We start from the raw sequence: 20610 nt of genomic DNA on the forward strand, positions 1-20610 counted from the left end.
GAAAAAAAAAAAAAAAAAAAAAAAAAAAAAAAGAAGTTCATAACCCTCTGGCCTATCAATAACATTTTTCAATTTATTCAAAAGAAATAATCAGAGATGCAGACACACATGACTATGCAGATGTTCACTGAAGCATCATTTACAATAGCTAAGGCCCAAACGTAAGATGAAGCATTCAGTTTATGAAGGTTTTAATGAAACAGCAAAACACACAGGAGGAAGACAAATGCAGTACGTCTAATGCCATACATTTTCCACTTGTACCTCAACTGAGTCATTTATTTAGATATTATAAAAGTGTTCCTAGTATCACTAAGACTATGGGTCTGTTCAGAAATAGGAGAAAAAAGCAATCAATTCTTCTTCTGGAAATGGGGGATTGGGGAGATTCTTTCTATACTCCTCTTCTGAATATATTACTTTTCATGAGATTATTCTTAGATGAAAAGAGAACTGTTACTTTAGAACCAGAAGCTGGAACACTTCTGTGCATTTTTAAAAGCAGTAATAAAAAAGTTATTTTAATGTTTGTTGTGACAGAACTAGTAAAATGACTGGGCATATCTGTTGACCTCAACCCAACCATGTCCATATCACCACTACTTTCCGAAGAAAAAGACCTCCACGCTCTACTTTTTAAAAAGTTGTGTGTCTGTAGGAGAATGGTGGTACATCCATACAATTAAAACAGTTAACAATAAAAAGGAATGAACTTGCTGAGTGAAAGCCTTTAGAATGCATACTGGGGAAAAAAAATGCATACTGTATGATTTCATCTGTATAAAGTCCTAGGACTGGCAAGTTTGCTCAGTTGGTTAGAGTGTGGTGCTGACAATACCAAGTCCAAGGTTTGATCCCTGTACTGGAAAACCGCCAAAGAAACTTTTTAAAAAGAGAATGTATAAAGTCCTAGACAGGCAAAACTTAATTTATGCTGGGAAAAAACCCCACAACAGTGATTGTCTCTGGGTAAGGGGGACTGACTGAGAAGGGGCATGAAGGAACTTTCTAGAGGGATGGTAATATTTTGTATCTTGAAAAGGGTTTGGATTACCAAGGTATTTCTCAAAACTCACTGAATGGTTACTTCAGATTTGTGTATTTCACTGTATATAAATTCTGCCTGAAAAGAAAAAAATTGAACTCTAGTTAATGATATCCCTTCATATTCTGAAGAATTTAAGGAGAATTATATTGATGTCTGCAATTTGGCTCAAAATGTATCAAATAAGATGGACTTCTTGATTGATAGAGGAATGGGTAGATATGTAATAAAGCAAGGAGTAAAATGTTAATGGTAAAATCTAAGCAGTAGGTATAGAAGTGTTTACTATAAAACTCAATATTTTCATAAAAAAATGTTGGAGTGAAGTATTGTACGAACCAACTAAGTTCCAAAGAGTCTAATAAAATATATATATATATTTTACAGTTTACATTATTTACTGTAGTTATCTCCAGGCTGTTGGACATAAATCTTAAATTTTTTTTTCCCTTTTTGTCTTTTTTCATGTCCGGCAACGGACCGCAACCCTCAGTGTCGCGCCCGTACCGGACCGGGACCGTCAACGGGATCGCAACCCTCGGTGCTGCGCCCGCCCCTCGCTCAGCCAGTGAGCGGGAACCGGTCTGTATGTGGGATCCGAACCCTCGGCGGGAGCACCACCGCGCTCCCAAGCAGCCGCACTGTAGCAGTGCGCCACCGGGCCGGCCCCAAATCTTAAATATTTTTAAAACCTGGGCTCAAATTTTCATTTTCCTTAGATGTATATGATGTTCAGTGGAGAAAATTTTGAAAATAATAAATAGGTAACATCTACGGAATGCTTACTATGTCCCAAGAACTGTTGTAAGTGCTTTACCTGGAATATCTTTTCAATCTTCCCAACATCCCTGCAAGGTAGGTACTATCATTAAGCTCCATTTTGCAGATGGAGAAACAAAGGTACACAGAGATTAACTTGCCTAATTTCACAAAGCTTGTTAAGTGGGAGAGCCTGGATTCAAACTCAGGCAGTCTCAAAGAGTGTGCATCTTTTAACTTCTATATAATTATATCATATGCTACTTTCTCAGAATAATACAAAGAAAAAAAATCACCCATAATACCTAAAATAAAAACCAAAACACCTCATTTAAGAGATAAATACCATTTCATTATATAAAATAAAGCTTCTTTTAAACATCCCCCTTCCAATTCCCCCCCATTTTCAGGCCCTTACATTATGCCCCCCCCCCCCCCAATTTATACTACAGTGAAGCGGTGGCAGTATTAGTCAAAGATCTGACTTTTTTAAGCCTCTTGTAGTGGACTGAATTGTGTCCCCCCAAAACTCCTTGAAGCTTGAATTGGGTCCCCCAAGTTTTATGTATTAGAAACTTAGCCCCCATTGTGACTGTTAAGAGGGTGGGAAATCCTATTATGGTAACTGAAAGTTGGAGGCTTGAAGAGGTGATTGGATTGCAGGACCATGCAGTAGTGAATGGATTAAAAATGGTGGTCAGGGTGTGGTTCTGAAGGCTTTAAAAGGAGAGAGGAGCCTCTCTCTGCTTTCTCTGTTTTCACCATCTTGCAATGCAAGACCCCTGGGTCACTGTAAGAAGACAAAAAGACAAAGGAAAGTTTGGAATGTCTTAAGAGACTGGTTACATGGCGGCAAGCAGAATGCTGATAGAAATATGGACTGTAAAAACCATTCTAAGGTCTCAGATAGAAATCAGAAGGAGTTTATTGGAAACTGGGGCAAAGATTACCCTTGCTGTTAACTGACAAGGAATTTGGCTGCATTGTGTCCATGTCCTAGGACAGTGTGAAAGTTGGAACTTAGGAGTTGTGAACCAGACTATCTGGTGGAAGAAATTTTTAAGCAGCAAAGTATTAAGGAAGCTGCATGGCTACTTGGAACAGCCTACTCTGAGTTATGGTGGCAAAGGCATGACATAAAGCCAGAATTTAAAAGAGAAGCAGAGCATAAAGATTTGGAAAATTTGCAGCCTGGCCATATGGTAGAGAAGCAGAGAGCATGCAATGGTGCGGCCCAGCGACCAATAGCTAAGATTAATACAAAAGAAAGGGATTATCAAGAGAAGGGGGAAAAGGCCCTGAGGGCATCACAGAAGCCTCTGGGACCAACCTTTCCATTTCAGGCCCAAAGGCCTAGGGAGACAGAATGGTCTTGGGGAACAGGCCTGAGGCACCCTAAAAAAGCTCACTGCTCAGGGCCACCTCGGGATGCTGCTCCCCACACCAGCACTCCAGCTGCTTTGGCAAATATGAGCCGGAAGCCTTGGCAGTATCCACATGTTGTTAGGACTGCAGGCTCACAGAATGCCAGAGCTGTGAAGGCTTGGGAGCCTCTACCCCGATTTCAGAGGATGTATGGAAAAGTCTGGGAACCCAGGAAGAGATCTGTCACAGGGGCAGAGTCACTGCAGACAACCTTCACTACAGCAATGCCAAGTGGAAACGTGCAGATGAAGCTGCAGCAGAAAAACCCCATCAGTGCCACGTCTACTGGAGCCATGAGAGCAGGACTGCCGTGGAAACCTCAGACCTGTGGAGCTACCAGCATGCAATGCCAACCTGCGAGAGCTGAAGCATCACCTGAGACCAGGAAAGCCATGGAAGCAGAGCTGCCGAAGGACTTGGGGACCCAAACCCCACACCAGCATGCAGAGGAGGTCAAACATGGAGTCAAGGTACCTGATTCACCAGCTTTGAGATGTAATGCCTGCCCTACTGGGTATCAGACTTGTTTGGGACCAGTTACCCCTTTCTTTTGGCCTATTTCTCCCTTTTGGGATGGGACTATGTACCCTGTTTGTCCCACCATTGTTTCTTGGAAGTAGATAACTTGTACTGATTTCACAGATGGGACTTTGAACTTTGGACTTTTGAGTTGAAACAAGACTTTGGGGATGAAATGAATGTATTTGCATGTGAAAAGGATATGAGTTTTGGGGGGCCAGAGGCGGAATGTAGTGGATTGAACTGTGTCCCCCAAAACTCCCTGAAGCTTGAATTGTGTCCCCCAAGTTTTATGTATTAGAAACTTAGCCCCCACTGTGACTGTTAAGAGGGTGGGAAATCCTATTATGGTAATTGAAAGGTGGAGGCTTGAAGAGGTGATTTGGTCGTATGACCCTGCAGTAGTGAATGGATTAGAAATGGTGGTCAAGGTGTGGTTATGAGGGCCTTAAAAGAAGAGAGAAGAGAGTCTCTCTCTCTCTCTCTCTGTGTTCTGTTTTCACCATCTTGCAATGTGAGATCCCTGAATTACTGTAACCACCACCACATGGACTTTGGACTTCCCAAGCCTCAGGAACTGTAAGCGATAAATTTCATTTTCTTTATAAATTACCCAGTCTCAGGTATTCTGTTATAGCAACACAAAACAGACTAATACACTTCTTAAAACTCTGAAACAGGCTGCACCAATTTACTTATGTGTGAAGAGGACTTAATGCTCCCTGATCAACATATTAAAAATATTTTTATTTCATAGGAAAATAATGGATATACCTCAATATTATTTTAATTGGCATTTCTACTAGAGAGGCTGAAACTTTCTCTTGTTAACCATCTGTATTTCCACTTCAGTGAGTTGTCTGGTCATTTCCTTGTTTGCTTTCCTATTAGGGGACTTAATATTTAAATGTTCCTCAGTCTTTACATAGCCAGGACATTAATCTTTGACATATGAAACAAAGATTTTTTTCCCCTCATTTGCCTTTTAATTTTCTTGAATATTTTTACTCATTTACTTATTATATAGTAAAACCTACTGATGGAGTTTGGATGTGTTGTCCCCTCCAAAACTCATGTGGAAATTTGATCCCCATTGAGGCAGTGTTGGAAACTGATTTGAGTCATGGGGGTGGATCCCTCATGAATGGATTCATGTTCTCCCTGGGGGAGGGGGGATTAATGAGTACATTCTCGCTGGATTAGTTCCCGCAAGAGCTTGTTGTTTAAGAGACCCAGCACCTCCTCTCTCTCTCTTGCTTCCTCTCGCCATGTGATCTGCTTGTACCCACCGGCTGCCTGCCACTTTCCACCATGAGTAGAAGCAGCCTGAGGCCTGTGCCTGATGCAGCTGTCCCAGAACTGTAAGCCAAATAAACCTCTTTCCTTTATAAATTACCCAGGCTCAGGTATTCTGTTATAGCAACACAAAACGGACTAAAACACCTACTGATCATTTGAGAGTTTAGAACGTTCCATTCAGAAATCAAACAACTGATTCACTTCAATTTTACCTTTACCTTATTGTTTCATTTTATAACAGCTAAATTCTCTCTTCTTTGCCATGTAATTTGTTCATGGAAAAGTTTACTTACTATTCTAGATCAGTTCCCAGTTTCACAGCTATGTCTTCATATTCTTGTCTATTTTTAGCAATAAGCTCAAGACAACCTAAACATGTGAGCTGGGAAGCTGCAACTCGAGAAGCAAGAGTCTCTCCTGTAATATAAAAGATAACAATTGCACATCTGAGAATGTAAACAGCACACAGTTATCAATGTTATTTATGTTAAGCATCCACACAATGCAGATGAGAAAGCAGCCACACGTTCAGATTTGAGCAAATCTTATGTTCTACCATCTTGTCTTAAATGTTGCTTCTAGTACATATAATTTCACCTGGAAGTATCTCCCTGCAAAGGAGATTTTTTGAAAAACGAGAAAGATTTCAATAATTTATCACAGCAACTTACCTGGCATAGTCACCATGGGCGTCCCTGCCCAGAGGACATCCATCCCCGTGGTATGTCCATTACAGAGTGGAGTGTCTAGACAGACATCAGCCAGTTGACCTCTCCTGACATGTTCCTCTTTAGGAGCAACAGGTGAAAAAATGATACGGTTCTGGGGAAGGCCCATGTTTTGTGCATATTGTTGAATATTAGGTTCTCCTACTGCTGGAAAACGCAACAGCCAGAGCACACTATTGGGAACACGCTTCAGAATCTAAAATAGGGAACATAAGTGTAATTAATAGCAGGTCTACCCTTCTTAACAAAGGTTCCTGTAAGTCTCTAATAATTCTACCACACTCTATTCTTTCCATCCAGATAGAAGCCTATTCTGAACTTAAGTCTTTTTCTCATAGATGAATTATGATTAGTTGAATTATTCCTCTCTTCTGCTTAGCTGTCCCCAGAGAAAGCTTGAAGAAAGAGAGGAAACTGATGGTAGAAGACAGGAAACAAGTTACTAATTGGCAAAATCTGAGGCAGCTATATCCTTTGGGAATTGATACAAGGAGTGGTTTTTGTTGGATAGGAATTCTCCATTTTAAATCCCTCACCATGACACAACAAAGAAAATTAATTCACACTTGCCTAATTTTTTTTTGCCTAATCTAGATCAGAGGTGAGCAGACTTTTTCTGAAAAAGGCCAAATGGCAAATATTTTTGGCTTTGGGGCCACACAGACTCTGTCATAATTGCTTAATTCTTCTGTTATAACTTGAAAGCAGCCATAGATAGTATGTAAACCAGTAGGCATGGCTGTGTGTCAAAAAAATTTTTATTTACAAAAACAAGCAGTGGGCTGGATTTGGCCCACTGGCCATAGTTGGCAAACTCCTGATTTAGATCTAAATCTACTCCATGTACCACACAAGTTCACAATCCCTTCTCTGAAAGCTACGAGAACAGATGAATTTTCGAATTCAGAATATTTCAAATTTTAAAACAGAACAGTGCATACATATTACATAACACCCTCAGTGGCAACTCCCTGTAAACAAACACATTAGTATCTTTGCATCAAAATGTAGGAATATTCATACTATATGGAATAAATTAAAAACTATAAATAGCCTGTCAGTTCAGGCAGCTTTGTTGCCAAATAAATTTACCACAAACTTACAAAAAAGCAAAAAAAAAACCCCAAAAGAACTATCTCCAGGTTACCTGAAGGCAAAACATGCCATTTTGGTTCTGGGCTAAGAGCCAGTTATGGATATTCAATATCTTGCTTATGCAAACTGGTCTGATAAACTGACTGAGAGGTAATGGTATAAAGTAACTCCTTCCTGGTTATAACTGTACAATATTACAAGAATGTTAAACACAGGTGGACATACATGACAGCTTTTGCTATGAGTTTAGTTAAACCAGGGGTTGGCAAACTACAGCCTGTGAGCCAAACCTGGCATGCTTCCAGTTTTTGTAAATAAAATTTTACTGGAACACAACCATACTCATTTATATAATGTCTACTATGGTGTTTTCGTACTACAACAGCAGAACTTAGTAGATGTGAGAAAGTATGGACCACAAAACCAAAAATATTTACCGTCTGTCCCTTTAAGAAAGTTTGCTGACCCCTGATTTAGACAGAAGAACACTTTGAATATATAAATAAAAAAAGGTTCATAATGTGATATTTAGACGATGGAAGGAAAAAATAATGACTGAAAAATCTACAACAAAAATCTAGAAATGAGCACAACAGCTCCTAAGTGGGAGTAGGAGGCCAGCCTCAGCAAGATGGCTTATATACAGAATCTTTACTAGTCTCTAGACATTAATAATGAATCTATACACATACTCACATTTGCCCACATCTGCAAAGTAGAAGGGTCAATTTTATACAATTGATTAAAGTTACAGTATACAATGGCATCTTCTGGTAACCCATACTGAGAACGGGTGGTAACAATAATAGTACGGGGAACCTCCTCTCCAGTTGCGGCTTTATTGTTGATCTAGAACAAGGAAAAGAATACAATGATTTTATTTATTTATTTATTTATTTATTAGCTGTCCGGTAAGGGGATCGATGATTATACTTAAAGTCAAGATCGTCTGATATTTTTCAATCGATAAAGAATCCATAAGATGCAAAATGATATAACCATTAAAAGTCATGTCACTGGGCCAGCCCGGTGGCGCACTGGAGAGTGCGCCGCTTGGGAGTGTGCCGGCACTCCCGCCGAGGGTTCGGATCCCATGTGGAGACCAGTTCCCGCTCACTGGCTGAGCGCCATGCGGGCGCAACACCGAAGGTTGCGATCCCGTTGCCAGTCAGTAAAAAAAGACAAAAAGGAAAAAAAAAAAAGTCATGTCACTATACTATAACATAAGGAAACATTCATGATATATTAAGTAAAGGAAAATAGTTGCAGCATTATCTTAATTCGGTGGGGAGTGGGAGAGGTTGCACTACGAAACGTCTTGCTTTAGCCAAAAAGTTCTCAAAACCCTATTAACAATCCAACAGCCAGCTTCTGCTCACTCTTTTCTTCATAAATGAAATGTCCTTTTCTAAATCACACCCACCCTTCAAAGCTAAACTTAAATTACTCCTGCAAATGGTCTCTTCTCCCAAGACTGTCTCTTCTCACACTGATGATTATCATTTCTGAACTTCTACATACACAATTATAGTCTTATCTGGCAATTCCCACACATTTAAACACTGCCTTATATTGTTATGTCACTATTCCAAGTATGGATGGACATTTCAGGAAAACTTAACTCCTGAGAGGTCAGAGATCCTTTCTTTACACTCTATTGACGGAGCTACATATTCACTTATTCAAGCATGCAATATATATTTGAGTACATACTACATTACTGTGGTTAAGATATAGGCTCTAAAAAAATTCAATTCAGTGGAGAATACAAACACAGGGAATCATAATGTGTTGCACTGAATGTAACGATATATCCCAAATATTATAGAAGATACGTACTGATAGAGTAGGGATGGAGAAGTTAGAGACAAGTACAAAAACTGATTCCTGAAGGAGCTGTCTGAACTGAAAATCTGAGCAGGATTTAGGCAGAGAAAGGATGGGTTTACAGAAGTAAGAAACTGCATAGTGCCAATAGATATATGATAATAAGAGTATAGCTACAGGCAAGGAATAACAAGATATCAACAGAGTAGACTCTAAGTAACCTGTTGGCTGAATCTAGGAGACTTAAAATCATACAAATCTACAGAGATGCCAATTTCCACTAAACTCATTTCCTCACCTATAAAACAGGGATAATGATGCTTGCCTCCCAGAGCTATTATGAGGTTTAAAGAAAATAAATGCATGCTTGGTGGTACATATTATGATCTATTATTCTCTTCTCACCTGGGTAGTTGCCAATCCATTGCTAATACTAAATCCATTAATTGTAATCTGAATCTGTCCTCTGTTAATCATTTCAACAACTGCTTCTGCAATAGTATTCACAGGAATGACAGGCATATTAAGAGCTGTGTTACTGCTGTCTGCATTGTCTCCTCCATCAGGACATTTCATCTAAAAAAAAAAAAAAGACACAAAATGCATTATTTAGGGAAAGATCTCAAATGTAGTTAACTTTACATCAATGACAATATTAACCTGGTTCTGACCTTGACAATTTTCACATCTGGTAGACTATCAAGAAATGCTTTGAGGTCGATGCCATTCAGAACTATCCGATTGTCATAAATGTGCCCATTGGACTTAAAATCGATGACTGCTTTTTTCTAACAGAAAAAATAATTTCAGACATATCTTTTAGGATACACAGGAAATAAATCAATATCAAGGAAATAAATGACTACAGTTCTTTGAAATCCCCCCATAGCACTTTCTTCTACCTACCTTCAGGTGAGGGAACATATTAGCATGATCACCAATAAAGAAAGTGTGAGGCATATAAGCCAGTTTCTCAGAATACTGCTCAGCAACTTCAGCTGGTGAAGTTTCCTGATCAGTAATGATATAATCCATGAAAAGCGCACCACTAGTCCCAGGGTATCCCAGCCACATTGCCTTAAAAAAAGAAAAAAGAAAAAAATCACACCAAAAACTTATTAAGAACCTTCATCGGTACTTATCTCTAAATTCAGCATATTATATGTCAATCATACCCTATAATGTGGTTTTAAAAAAAGGGAACCTTCATCAAAAGGTTCCAAAAATTAAATAAGTAAATAAATAAGGAGGGTTGATTTCTTTAGCCAAGAGCAATCGAGTAGTATTTTATACTAACTTTCCAAGTGCTAAAATGTTTTTCAAATTTGCAAAAAAGAGCAACTGTTTATACCCAATCATGAATTCCATGTCTCCATATACATTTACCCACAGGCATTGTGCTCCACACTCAAAATTCTTTGTTCTTGTGCATTTCAAGAACTCTTTTTAAAAATCAAGCATATCTACCCTACTGTTTCAAATATCAGTTAACCAGAGGGAAGAAAACACATTACTGTCTTTTTAGCCCAATACACACCATGAGCAATTACTATTCATTCCTTTACCTGAATAGGAGCTGGCCTGAGAGCAAAGAGCTCATTTCGAGCGCCCTTGGTATAACCATTCATATTTACAAGGATATGAATTCCATCCTGATGGATGCGATCAGCTGCTTTTCCATTGCATGGAATCTATGAAATAGAAAATAAGAACTCACTATATAGTCTCAGATTAATTCAATTAGTTTTAATGGCATTAAACAGAATTCAGATTCCCAGAGGCAAAAGTGATAAGAATACAAAATTAACTATATTAATGCAGGACAAAAATATGGTTAAGTGCCATTAAAATGGACCCAAAGCATTACATAAACAATACACAGAGGAATTTACTACTGGATCGAATGTATGAGTAACAAGGTTTCATAGAAGAGTTGGTATTTGAAACGTGCCTTCAAAGGGAGAATTTGACAGAATACAATAAAAAACCAGAGTAAAGTGCAAGGTAGGTTTAAAAAGTGGTGAGTAGGCTGGCTGGTTAGCTCAGTTGGTTAGAGTGCAGCCTTATTACACCAAGGTCACGGGTTTCAATCCCCATACCAGCCAGCAACCAAAAAAAAAAAAAAAAAAAGGGGAGCAGCAGTTTACTTTTATTTGATGTAGGGTATCCATGAAGGTGAGTGGTGGGCAAAAGTATAGGTGAAAAAAGTTTTAGCAAACTGAGAAAGGTTGTGTGTGAAGAGTTTAGACTTCAGTTAATAAGCAGTTGAGTCCCTGAAGATCTTAGAGTGGTCAGAGTCCAACTGTACATCAAAAATGGCCAGGCATTGAAGCAATAGCCATAATGCAAAAGATGGTGGTGTATACTATCTATTAAATGACAGGAGTCTCACCACCTTTCTGGTAGGACTTCAATGATTCATGTATGTACATACATATACACATATATACGTATGCACACATGCATGTGCATTTACCTACATACATACATGTATGTGTATACACACACACTATATACATACACACACGTGCATACTTCAAAAAGTTTGTAGAAAAATAAAATTAATAGATATGAATCTTTCCATGAACTTTTTGAATACCCTCATATGTATTACCTATTTTCTCTATTAAAGTGGCCAACAGAATCTACAAAGAAAAAACTGTAGTCTACATACTCAGCAAATTAATTCCCTCAGAGGTTTCAATTTTAATTTATCATAAAACTTATGCTCCTAGAGAAAATAACAATAAAACAAGTATACAAATAAAGATAACCAAAGGTAAGGTCCCATGGAAATAGATGAACTATGTTTTCTTTTAATTATGTATTTATTCTTCTTCTAAGTTACCATTTTGTTCAATTTATTCAGTTGATATTTACTATCTACTGTCACAAGTGCTGGCTCAATCCCTAGAAAAGGTATACAAGGGTACTTCAAAAAGTTAGTGGAAAAATGGAATTAAAAGCTAATACAAATCTTTCCATGAACCTTTTCAAGACCTCTTTATTTCTAAGCACAATTAGAGCACACTTGTGTTTCATTTGCAACCTCAGCAAAAGCCAAACTGACTATAAACGTAAATGACCAAGGACATAAGATCAAAGCAATTGCCCACAAGTAGTAATGTTTAATACCTATCATCAAAAACACGAACTACATGCCAATTGTCTCATTCAAATTTGCTCAAAATAAAAAAGTGGAAGTCTAAGAGTTTCACCTACCTGAGAAAGATCAATGAAATGATTGGCTTCTGCCATCACCTTCACTCGGAAGTTTGTGCCATCATCTGGGCTCAGGGCATAACAGAATACCTGAAAGGCAGCACATAGTATATTTAATAACCTTGGCTCAAAAGACACTGGCTTTACACCTAATGATGACAAAAAACCCACTGACATAGGTTATCTTTTTTAAAGGAATGACAATTCCAGAGAAACACTAGTCTTACCTCAAATTTATCAGGATTGTGCATGCCTGGAATAGACTGCATAAGGTGAGAAGTAGGATGATTCCCAAAGTCAGAACTCACATATCCTACACGCAATCGACCATCGCTTAGCTTCAAGTCTTTTGGATGATCATATGGTGGTTTATGAAGGACATTAATCTACAAACAGAATCCAATGACTATTAGTAAAGTTGAGTCTATACTTAAATTTTCATCTAGGAGAACTGACTAAAAACACACCAAATCTACACTTCACACCTGGTGAGAAAGGTCTGCCGGGAACACTTCATTTAATTCACATAGCTAGTTCAATGCAACCACAGCAGTTTATATAATATGCTCCATACTTTGACCTGTTCCTGAGACATATGAAATATCCTGAACAAATCTAAAACTTGTAGAAATTATGCACTGCAGGCAGAACATGATAAACCCTGCAACATTTTAGAAAATTCTGTAGGGAAGCATTTTTTAAAAACAAAATTACATCTAGCACCCTAATCTGTTCTCCAGAGCAAATTCTAACCTTTGATCAAGCAGTGCCCTAATTCTCAAAGGTGAGTACAAAATATCAAACACTTTATTAAACATTACGGTTTTCAACTTAAAAGAAAACAGTCTATTGACAGTATTTAAGTTAAGGATTCTACCCTATGGAGTGCAGGAGGTTTTCTCGAGACAGTACACAATGGAAGGGGCTTCTGGGGTGGCTGACAAAGTTTCACTTCTCAATTTGGGTGGTTTGCTTTATGATTATTAAGTCATACATTTGATTTGCATAGTTTTCTATATCTGTGCTTTAGTTTACAACAAAAAGATTAAAACAAAAGAATCACACCTTATCCAAGCAGAGGTTCCCATGCCTCTCAGCAATAGCCTTCCTGAAGCCATGAGAAAGAGGATATAGCATACTATGATGAGGATGCACAGAAGGCAACCTATTCTTCTCTAACTGGTCAGCCACAATACTGACCAACTTCTTCATTCGTTCATCATAGTCTGTCCAATCACAGACAATCTAAAGGAAGAAAAATAATAATAAAGAACAAACAAAACAAAACAATAAATAAATAAATAAAGGAAGGAAGGAAGGAAGGAAGGAAGGAAGGAAGAAAAATAAGTTATTATCCAGAAAATCCTATCACAAGATTTAATATTTTGTATGTCTTTGGCCCACAGTAATGTCAGATAACCTATTAAAACACTGTCTCCAGCCAGGCTTGGATTATTACAGCACATAATTAAAAAGTGATTACAACACTGAAAGCCAATTACTGGCCTGTTATTCTTTACCTGCAGGCAATGAGCCAAGTTACAATAAGCATCAGGAAAATCAGGCTTAAGTTTCAGAGCTGTGCGGTAAGAAGCTATTGCTTCTGGAATATTCCCTGAATCCTGGAAATAAATAAAGTGGGATGGTAAAGTTTCTTAAAATTAAACATTAGGTGATAAGATGGCACATATTCTATTAAAGAGTAATACCTTGTGAATGGAAGCCAGATTGCTGTGGGCATCTGCAAACGCAGGGTTAATCTGGATGGCACGAGTATAACACTGCAAGGCTCCCTGAACATCCTGCATCTCCTTTAGAGTATTTCCCATATTAGAGTAGGCATCAGCAAACGTAGGACTTATTCTAAAGAAGAGGACAAGGTTTTATTTATGTAGTACAAAAATCTTTAACCTCCTGTAATGTTAATTTATTCTGTTGTAATAAAAGCCATTCTAGAGAGGGCTGGCCCATGGCTCACTTGGGAGAGTGTGGTGCTGATAACACCAAGGCCATGGGTTCGGATCCCTATATAGGGATGCCGGTTAGCTCACTTGGGAGAGTGTGGTGCTAACAACACCAAGTCAAGGGTTAAGATCCCCTTACCAGTCATCTTTAAAAAAAAAAAAAAAAAAAAAAAAAAGCCATTCTACCACCTGCCAAATATGCCAAATGCCAAACATTTAAAAATTAAAAGATAATTAAAAAGAAAAAAAAATAAGGCTGTGAGTCTCTTACCGAATAGCCTCCTTATAATGCATCAAAGCTTCTTGCAGTTTTCCCTGCTGCTGTAATACACTTGCTAAATTTGAATGGGCAGCAGCAAACTCAGGGAAGACCTATAAAGAATCAAGATCATAACTGAGGTTAAAACAAAACCCTCTAAAACAGCAGTAATAATTTACCACAACCTTAAGAACTTTCCTCAAATACCTATATACCCCTAAATTTCTCTCCATCTTTTCTAAGTCTACTCATTCTTCAAGGCCTAGTAGCTCAAATTCTACCTCTATCTCTATTTTATACCTCTGCTTGTTTCTAACATGAGATAGACCTCTCCTCTTCTTAGTTTATGCTGACCACTTCTGTACCACCAAAATCTCTCTTCTAAACTCCTACCACTCCTACTAACCACACAGCCATCAGGTGCTGAAATTATATACTTATTGGTAACTTCTCTTGAACCGTGGCTTACTATTTAATTTTTTGTGCAGGCCTTACCTATAAAATAATGAACTCTGAACACACAGATTTTCTTTTCCGCACGGGACCTCGCATTATACCTTAGGTTCTCAATTATTGGTTCAATGAAAAATCCTCTTTTAAATGATTCAACCACAAATAAAAAACAAAAGAAAAAATAAATAATTCAACCACTATCTATTTTTACAAAAGAGATGGATGGCATGGCAAACTTAACTGCTTTCCCTCTATATCACTTAGACTAAATACTCAGCCACAACACCCTCGACATACTTCTAATGCTTTACGATACAAGCGAACTGCCTCTTCAATGTTTCCCTGTTCTCGTTTGATATTGGCTAGGTTATTCAGAGAGTCTGCATGGGTGGGACACAGACGGAGAGCTGTATTATAACAATCTTCTGCTTCAGCAACCTAGAAAATGAAACAAACTATTAAAAAACTATACAGAAGAAGAAATCACAGAGCCACCACTGATATTGTTCTAACAATTCTAATAATTGCTTAGTTAAGCCTAATGGCTGATAATACTACAGAAATGAATATTTTCTGGTATTTTTCCCCCTCAACCACAAGTCCATAATAAACCAGTCTACCACCTCAATACTTAATAACAATATGTACAAAAGAGACTTTCTTAATCCTACCAGATAAAGAAATAGACTGAGTAAAAATCCTTACACTGCCCTTCTCTTTGAGAGCATTGGCTAGGTTGCAGTAAGCATCAGGGAAATGTGGTTGCAGTTCAATAGCTCTCCTGTAGGTGTCTATTGCCAGATCTATCAGGCCTTGCTCATAGTATACACAAGCCAGGTTGCCGTGTACCACTGCATGATTTGGACTCAAGCTTAGGGCACGAAGGTAAGCTGCTACGGCTCTGTAGAAAAACAACAAAACACACACACACACGCAAACACACAAAATGCAACTAATTTTTAATGGATGCTTTGTTACAATTAATTCATGCTATACTATACCAAAATATATCAACTAATTGTAGTCGATCACAATTAATTCATGCTATACTACACTTAATCTCAAACTAAAACCACACCTTTATAATATGTATTTTTACACTGAGAAATTTTCTATTCTCACATAATCCTTTGATGACAACAACAAAAAAATTTAAAAGTTGGGATTTAACATCATGAGCAGGGAACAACAACACACTAGAAAAGGAAAATGTGTTTCAATGGGCCACTATCATAATTTCAGTCCAAACTCAAGTGTGAATACAACAAAGACTCAAGAAATTTTATCAAATAGAACATTCTCTCACCTGTCAAAAATGCGTGCCTCTTTCAAGACATTTCCTAAATTGATATAAGCATCCAGAAAATTTGGGTCAAGGGTGACAGCCTAAAAATTACAAGACAGAGCAAGTTAGGATTTTAGCAGACTAATTTCCCAATTGCAATTTTTTATTCTGAGACCACTTTAGACCTCCAATTACATTTTCTAGTATAATTAAATCTGATTTCATCTTTAAAACCAGAGCTGGCTGGTTAGTTCACCTGGGAGAGCATGGTGCTGGTAACACCAAGGTCAGGGGTTTGGATCCCCCCCACCAAAACCAACAACAAAAACCACAATTATTTAGTGCTCTTTCATTATTTACAAACCTCAGTGTTATCAAAATAACTTCTCACGTCTCATGTTCTCATGAGCAAAATGGGTCCGGAAGGGAAAAATTAAAAATTGGATCTACTCCAATTTTATTGAGCTGAATAATTCTAATGACTGGCCCTATTTTATTCACAATTAAACCAGTCTAACTCTTCTTTTAAAAAAATGGCAGAAAGAGGCAGCAAGCTCTTACTGACAAGGAAATACATACTTTAGTTGTATACATACAACTGTATACTCTTAGTAAGATATATAGAGGTCTATAATCATTAAATGATGTCATCCAAATAGTTCTAAAGCTGTCTTAAAATATGGCTGGATGTACCTAGAGCAGTGATTCTCAACCCTGGCAGTATATTAAGAATTTACCTCCTAAAAGGTGTCTGAGCTCTATCACAGGCCAATTAAATCAGACCCTCTGAAGATGGGGCCAGGAGGACATCCATATCTTTTACGAGTTCCTCATATACAACCAAGGTAGAGAACCATGATCAAGAAAGGTACTTTCGGGTTGGTCAGTTAGCTCACTTGGTTAGAGCATGGTGCTGATAACACCAAGGTCAAGGGTTTGGATCCCTGTACTGGTGGCCAGCCACCCAAGGGGGGGGGGGGGGACAAAAGGTATTTCCACAGTGTGGTAAATGCAAATTTCAATCAAAACATTGAAAAGGTAATGAGTAATTGTAAATATACTAATGATTCATAAAGAATACTTACTCTTCACTTAGACAGCAACTCTCTAGTAGACAGCACAATGCACTTAACTTAGATTGTCTATAGTGATAGATGTCCACCCCAAGAATGTTTTTAACTTTTTATTATGGAAATAATAAAACATAACAAAGTCCAAGGTCTACATTATCCATCTTCAACAATTCATAAATCGTGCTCGATCTTATCTATATTCCAACCTACTCCTCCCTTTCGTGTGTGTGTGTTGTGTGTGTGTGTGCGCGTGCGTGCGTGCGTGTGTGTCCCCCGTCCGGTAAGGGGTAACCCTTGGCTTAGTGTCGTCTGCACCGGAGCCACGCTGCCCCCCAATTAATTTTGAAACAAATCCAAGACATATCATTCTATTAAAAAATATTTCAATATGTATTTCATGGACAAGAATGCCTTTTCCTCCCAACATATCCATAATACCATTACTGTACCTTAAAAAAAAAAAAAGGCAGGGCCGGCCCGGTGGCGCACTGGATAGTGCACCGCTTGGGAAGCGCGGCGGCGCTCCCGCCCGAGGGTTCGGATCCCACATACAGACCGGTTCCCGCTCACTGGCTGAGCAAGGCATGGGAGCAACGCCGAGGGTTGCGATCCCGTTGCCGGTCCTGGTCCGGTACGGGGGCGACACTGAGGGTTGCGATCCGTTGCCGGACATGGAAAAAGACAAAAAAAAAAAAAAAAAAAAAGTCCTTAATATCAAATATCCATTCAGTGGTCCATTTTCTGATTGACTTTGAGTCAGGATCCAGATAAGACCCACACAATTTGTCAACGTCCCTTTCTGAGTTTCTTTTAATCCTTTAAAAGCTTAATTCAAATCTTCATTTTTATTCCTGCAATTTGTTGACAAAATCAGATGATTGTCCTATTCAGCTTCCCAGTTCGGATTTTGCTGATCACATCCCCATGGTGTCCTTTATTGTGTTTCACTGTTCCATGTATATCCTGGAAATTGGCAGTTATAACTAGAAGCTTAACCAGATTTGGGGTCTTTTGTCTTTCTGCAAAACTAGTTCACTGGTGGAATTGTTTACTTCCATAACGAGGTACACAATGTCTAGATGTCTCTCTCTTTTTGCCACTGATAAATGCCCAAATCTATTAATGGTAATACACCATCATTCCTTCTTCACTTATTAGCTGGAATACTAGAGAACCTTCCCCTATCAACTATTGGGTTACCCTGAGAGTCCAATTCATACAGGAGAGGGAAAGACAAATCCTTTACTCTCCTTTAAAATTTTTAAATTTATTTTTAATTGACAAATAATAATTGTGATATAAATGGGGTACAATGTGATGTTTTGATATATGTATACAGAAAGATTCAATCAAGCTAATTAACATATCCATCACTTCATCAATTCATTTTTTGTGGTGAGAACATTAAAAATCTATTTTTAGCAATTGTGAAATATACATTAACTATGGTCACCATACAGTGCAACAGATCACTAAAATTTATTCTTCCAGTCTGACACTTTGTATCCTTTGATTACCATCTCCCCTTTCCCCATCCCTTCTAGCTCCCCTCTGTCCCCAGCCTCTGGTAACCACCCTTCTACTTTGTTTCTATGAGATCAACTTTTTGTTTTCTTTTTTTCTTGCAGCTGGCCAGTACGGGGATCTGAACCTGCGACCTTAGTGTTACAAGGCTGTACTCTAACCAACTGAGCTAACCGACCAGCCTAAAAAACATTTTAATTACTAAAGTACATTCTCAATGCAAAACTGAAAACTGTCATATCATATACCATCTAGTGAACAATACCGTCCAAGAAACAAAGATATGTGAAAGGCCTATTATTTAGTTCTAGTAAAAACATTGTGCACACATAAGCACTTCATAAATACCAACTATTAATTTAATGACTAACCTTTTCAAAGTGATGAATCGCAAGCCAAATCTCTCCTTGAGCATTGAAAACACAGCCAAGATTACTCCAAGCTACTGCAAAGTTCGGTTGCGTCTCAATTGCTTTCAAATAACATGCCTTAGGAGGGGTTAATGAAAGAAGATGGGAGGGAAAGGAGGTAAAGGGAAAGGGGAAAATTTGTAAAGGGAAAAAAAAAAAAAGATTGGGGGAGGGGGGAAGAAGGTGATATCATTATTCCTTCTCTGACCAGCCAAAAGTGACCCTGCAGCATAGGCTCGCTTGCGCCAAAACTAATGCGCTGCCACAGCTGGCTGTTCCTGCGCCTGCGCCACCAGAACCCAAGTGCAAACCACCATGTTCAGTTCTGCCAACCAATGACCAACCCTTACACTAGGACTTATCTGGGAAGTCAAGTTGCTGTAAGACTCTAAGCTGGACTTCTCTTGTCCAAACACCTAAGGGCTCTTGTTGTGTTTTCAAGTGATATCTAGAAGGTACCACTTAAACGGCCAAGTTTTCATACCTCTCACCATTTCCCAAAGTGTGTTCTACAAGGTGTTAGGTATCATTGGAAAAAGGATTTCATGATCAAATACATTAGGAAAACAGAAAATAGTTGTCTTTACTATAGGACTTCCCTAGACCTTATTAGCATTAAGGTATTCTTCTGAACTTAGTTGACCATGGAACTCTTCTTTCATTGGGCATTTTATTATAATACTATGAAACACATTTTGGGAAATGCTGCTCTCAACAATAATGTTCCTCACTAACATCAAAACTATGCTACTGAGGAGAAAAATGTTTTTCTTCCAACTCAAATATCATATGCCCAGGCTTTAAGTTACACCTTCACAATGCCTGTCTCCTGAGGAGGACTGAAGCTGAAAACCTCACATGACAGGACTGCACCTAGGTTGAGGTCCCTGTAATGCGAGCGCAAACATCGCTTGCGCAACCTAACAGCATCGCACTGCGCAATCGCTGCGAACTGCTGCGCTACATAGAACACCCCTAGACGCAGCAAACGGCCAACCAGATCCATTAATCTACTAGACAGGCCCACAGAGAATACTTGTTTAATGAGATTAGTTGGACTCAAGGTATGTTAAAACCCAATTTTATCCAAAAAGGCTACAGAATAGGACTGAGGGAGCCAGTCAATCAGATTACTCATCTAGTCAACCGTTCACAGGGGCTCATTTGCACGCAATGCGCATTAACGCTGCGCAGCCTTTGCGCTACTGCAGGGTCACAGCGCATCATCAGAAGAGCAGAATGCTGCAATCCAAACAAAGAAGAAAAAAGGAAAAAAAATGAACAACAAGAAGAGTTAGAAGCTTTTACTAGTAAATTATCTCTAATAATTTTTAATATCTTAATTAACTTTTACTTATCTTTGACAGAATTGTGGCTATAGTATAAAACATTCTCTTACATAACTTGCTTGTAAATAAAATTATTTTAAGCTGTTTCTGAAGCCACAAGACAGAAGATTCAGGCATGGAGGCAAATTGTTTTGCTGTGGCAGTTACAAACCCGTTACCATATTTCTCATCATGTGACTTTTCGGTGCGTTCCTTGCTGGAAGAGGAGGAGGAGGTTGTGTGTCTGCCCTAGATCCAGGCCTCGAGCTCCCTTCAGCGAGGCACCTTACGCATGGAATAGGAGGTTTCACCCACCTGAAACCTTCTAAATACAATATCAATGGTGAAAAACCAAAAACAAGAGAGAAAATAAAAACAAGATCATTAGTAAAAGT

General features: G+C 38.5%; 1 protein-coding gene across 2 annotated transcripts in view; it reads right to left on the minus strand.

The window, feature by feature from the left end:
* The window catches only part of OGT (O-linked N-acetylglucosamine (GlcNAc) transferase), a 36530-nt gene that overhangs the window by 2798 nt on the left and 13122 nt on the right, over positions 1-20610 (minus strand). For both annotated transcript variants that reach the window (XM_008567549.1, XM_008567548.1), the window contains exons 5-21: positions 18849-18965; positions 15902-15981; positions 15301-15496; positions 14893-15033; positions 14155-14255; positions 13629-13782; positions 13440-13541; positions 12985-13164; positions 12147-12305; positions 11920-12009; positions 10263-10388; positions 9604-9774; positions 9369-9485; positions 9103-9273; positions 7567-7719; positions 5719-5971; positions 5341-5464 (exon numbers count right to left, since the gene is read on the minus strand). In XM_008567549.1, the coding sequence (XP_008565771.1) occupies positions 5341-5464; positions 5719-5971; positions 7567-7719; positions 9103-9273; positions 9369-9485; positions 9604-9774; positions 10263-10388; positions 11920-12009; positions 12147-12305; positions 12985-13164; positions 13440-13541; positions 13629-13782; positions 14155-14255; positions 14893-15033; positions 15301-15496; positions 15902-15981; positions 18849-18965 (2435 nt within the window). The remainder of the gene's footprint in view (positions 1-5340; positions 5465-5718; positions 5972-7566; positions 7720-9102; positions 9274-9368; positions 9486-9603; positions 9775-10262; positions 10389-11919; positions 12010-12146; positions 12306-12984; positions 13165-13439; positions 13542-13628; positions 13783-14154; positions 14256-14892; positions 15034-15300; positions 15497-15901; positions 15982-18848; positions 18966-20610) is intronic.

This window comes from Galeopterus variegatus, unplaced genomic scaffold (genome assembly GCF_000696425.1).
Source record: "Galeopterus variegatus unplaced genomic scaffold, G_variegatus-3.0.2 Scaffold331, whole genome shotgun sequence".
NCBI lineage: Eukaryota > Metazoa > Chordata > Mammalia > Dermoptera > Cynocephalidae > Galeopterus > Galeopterus variegatus.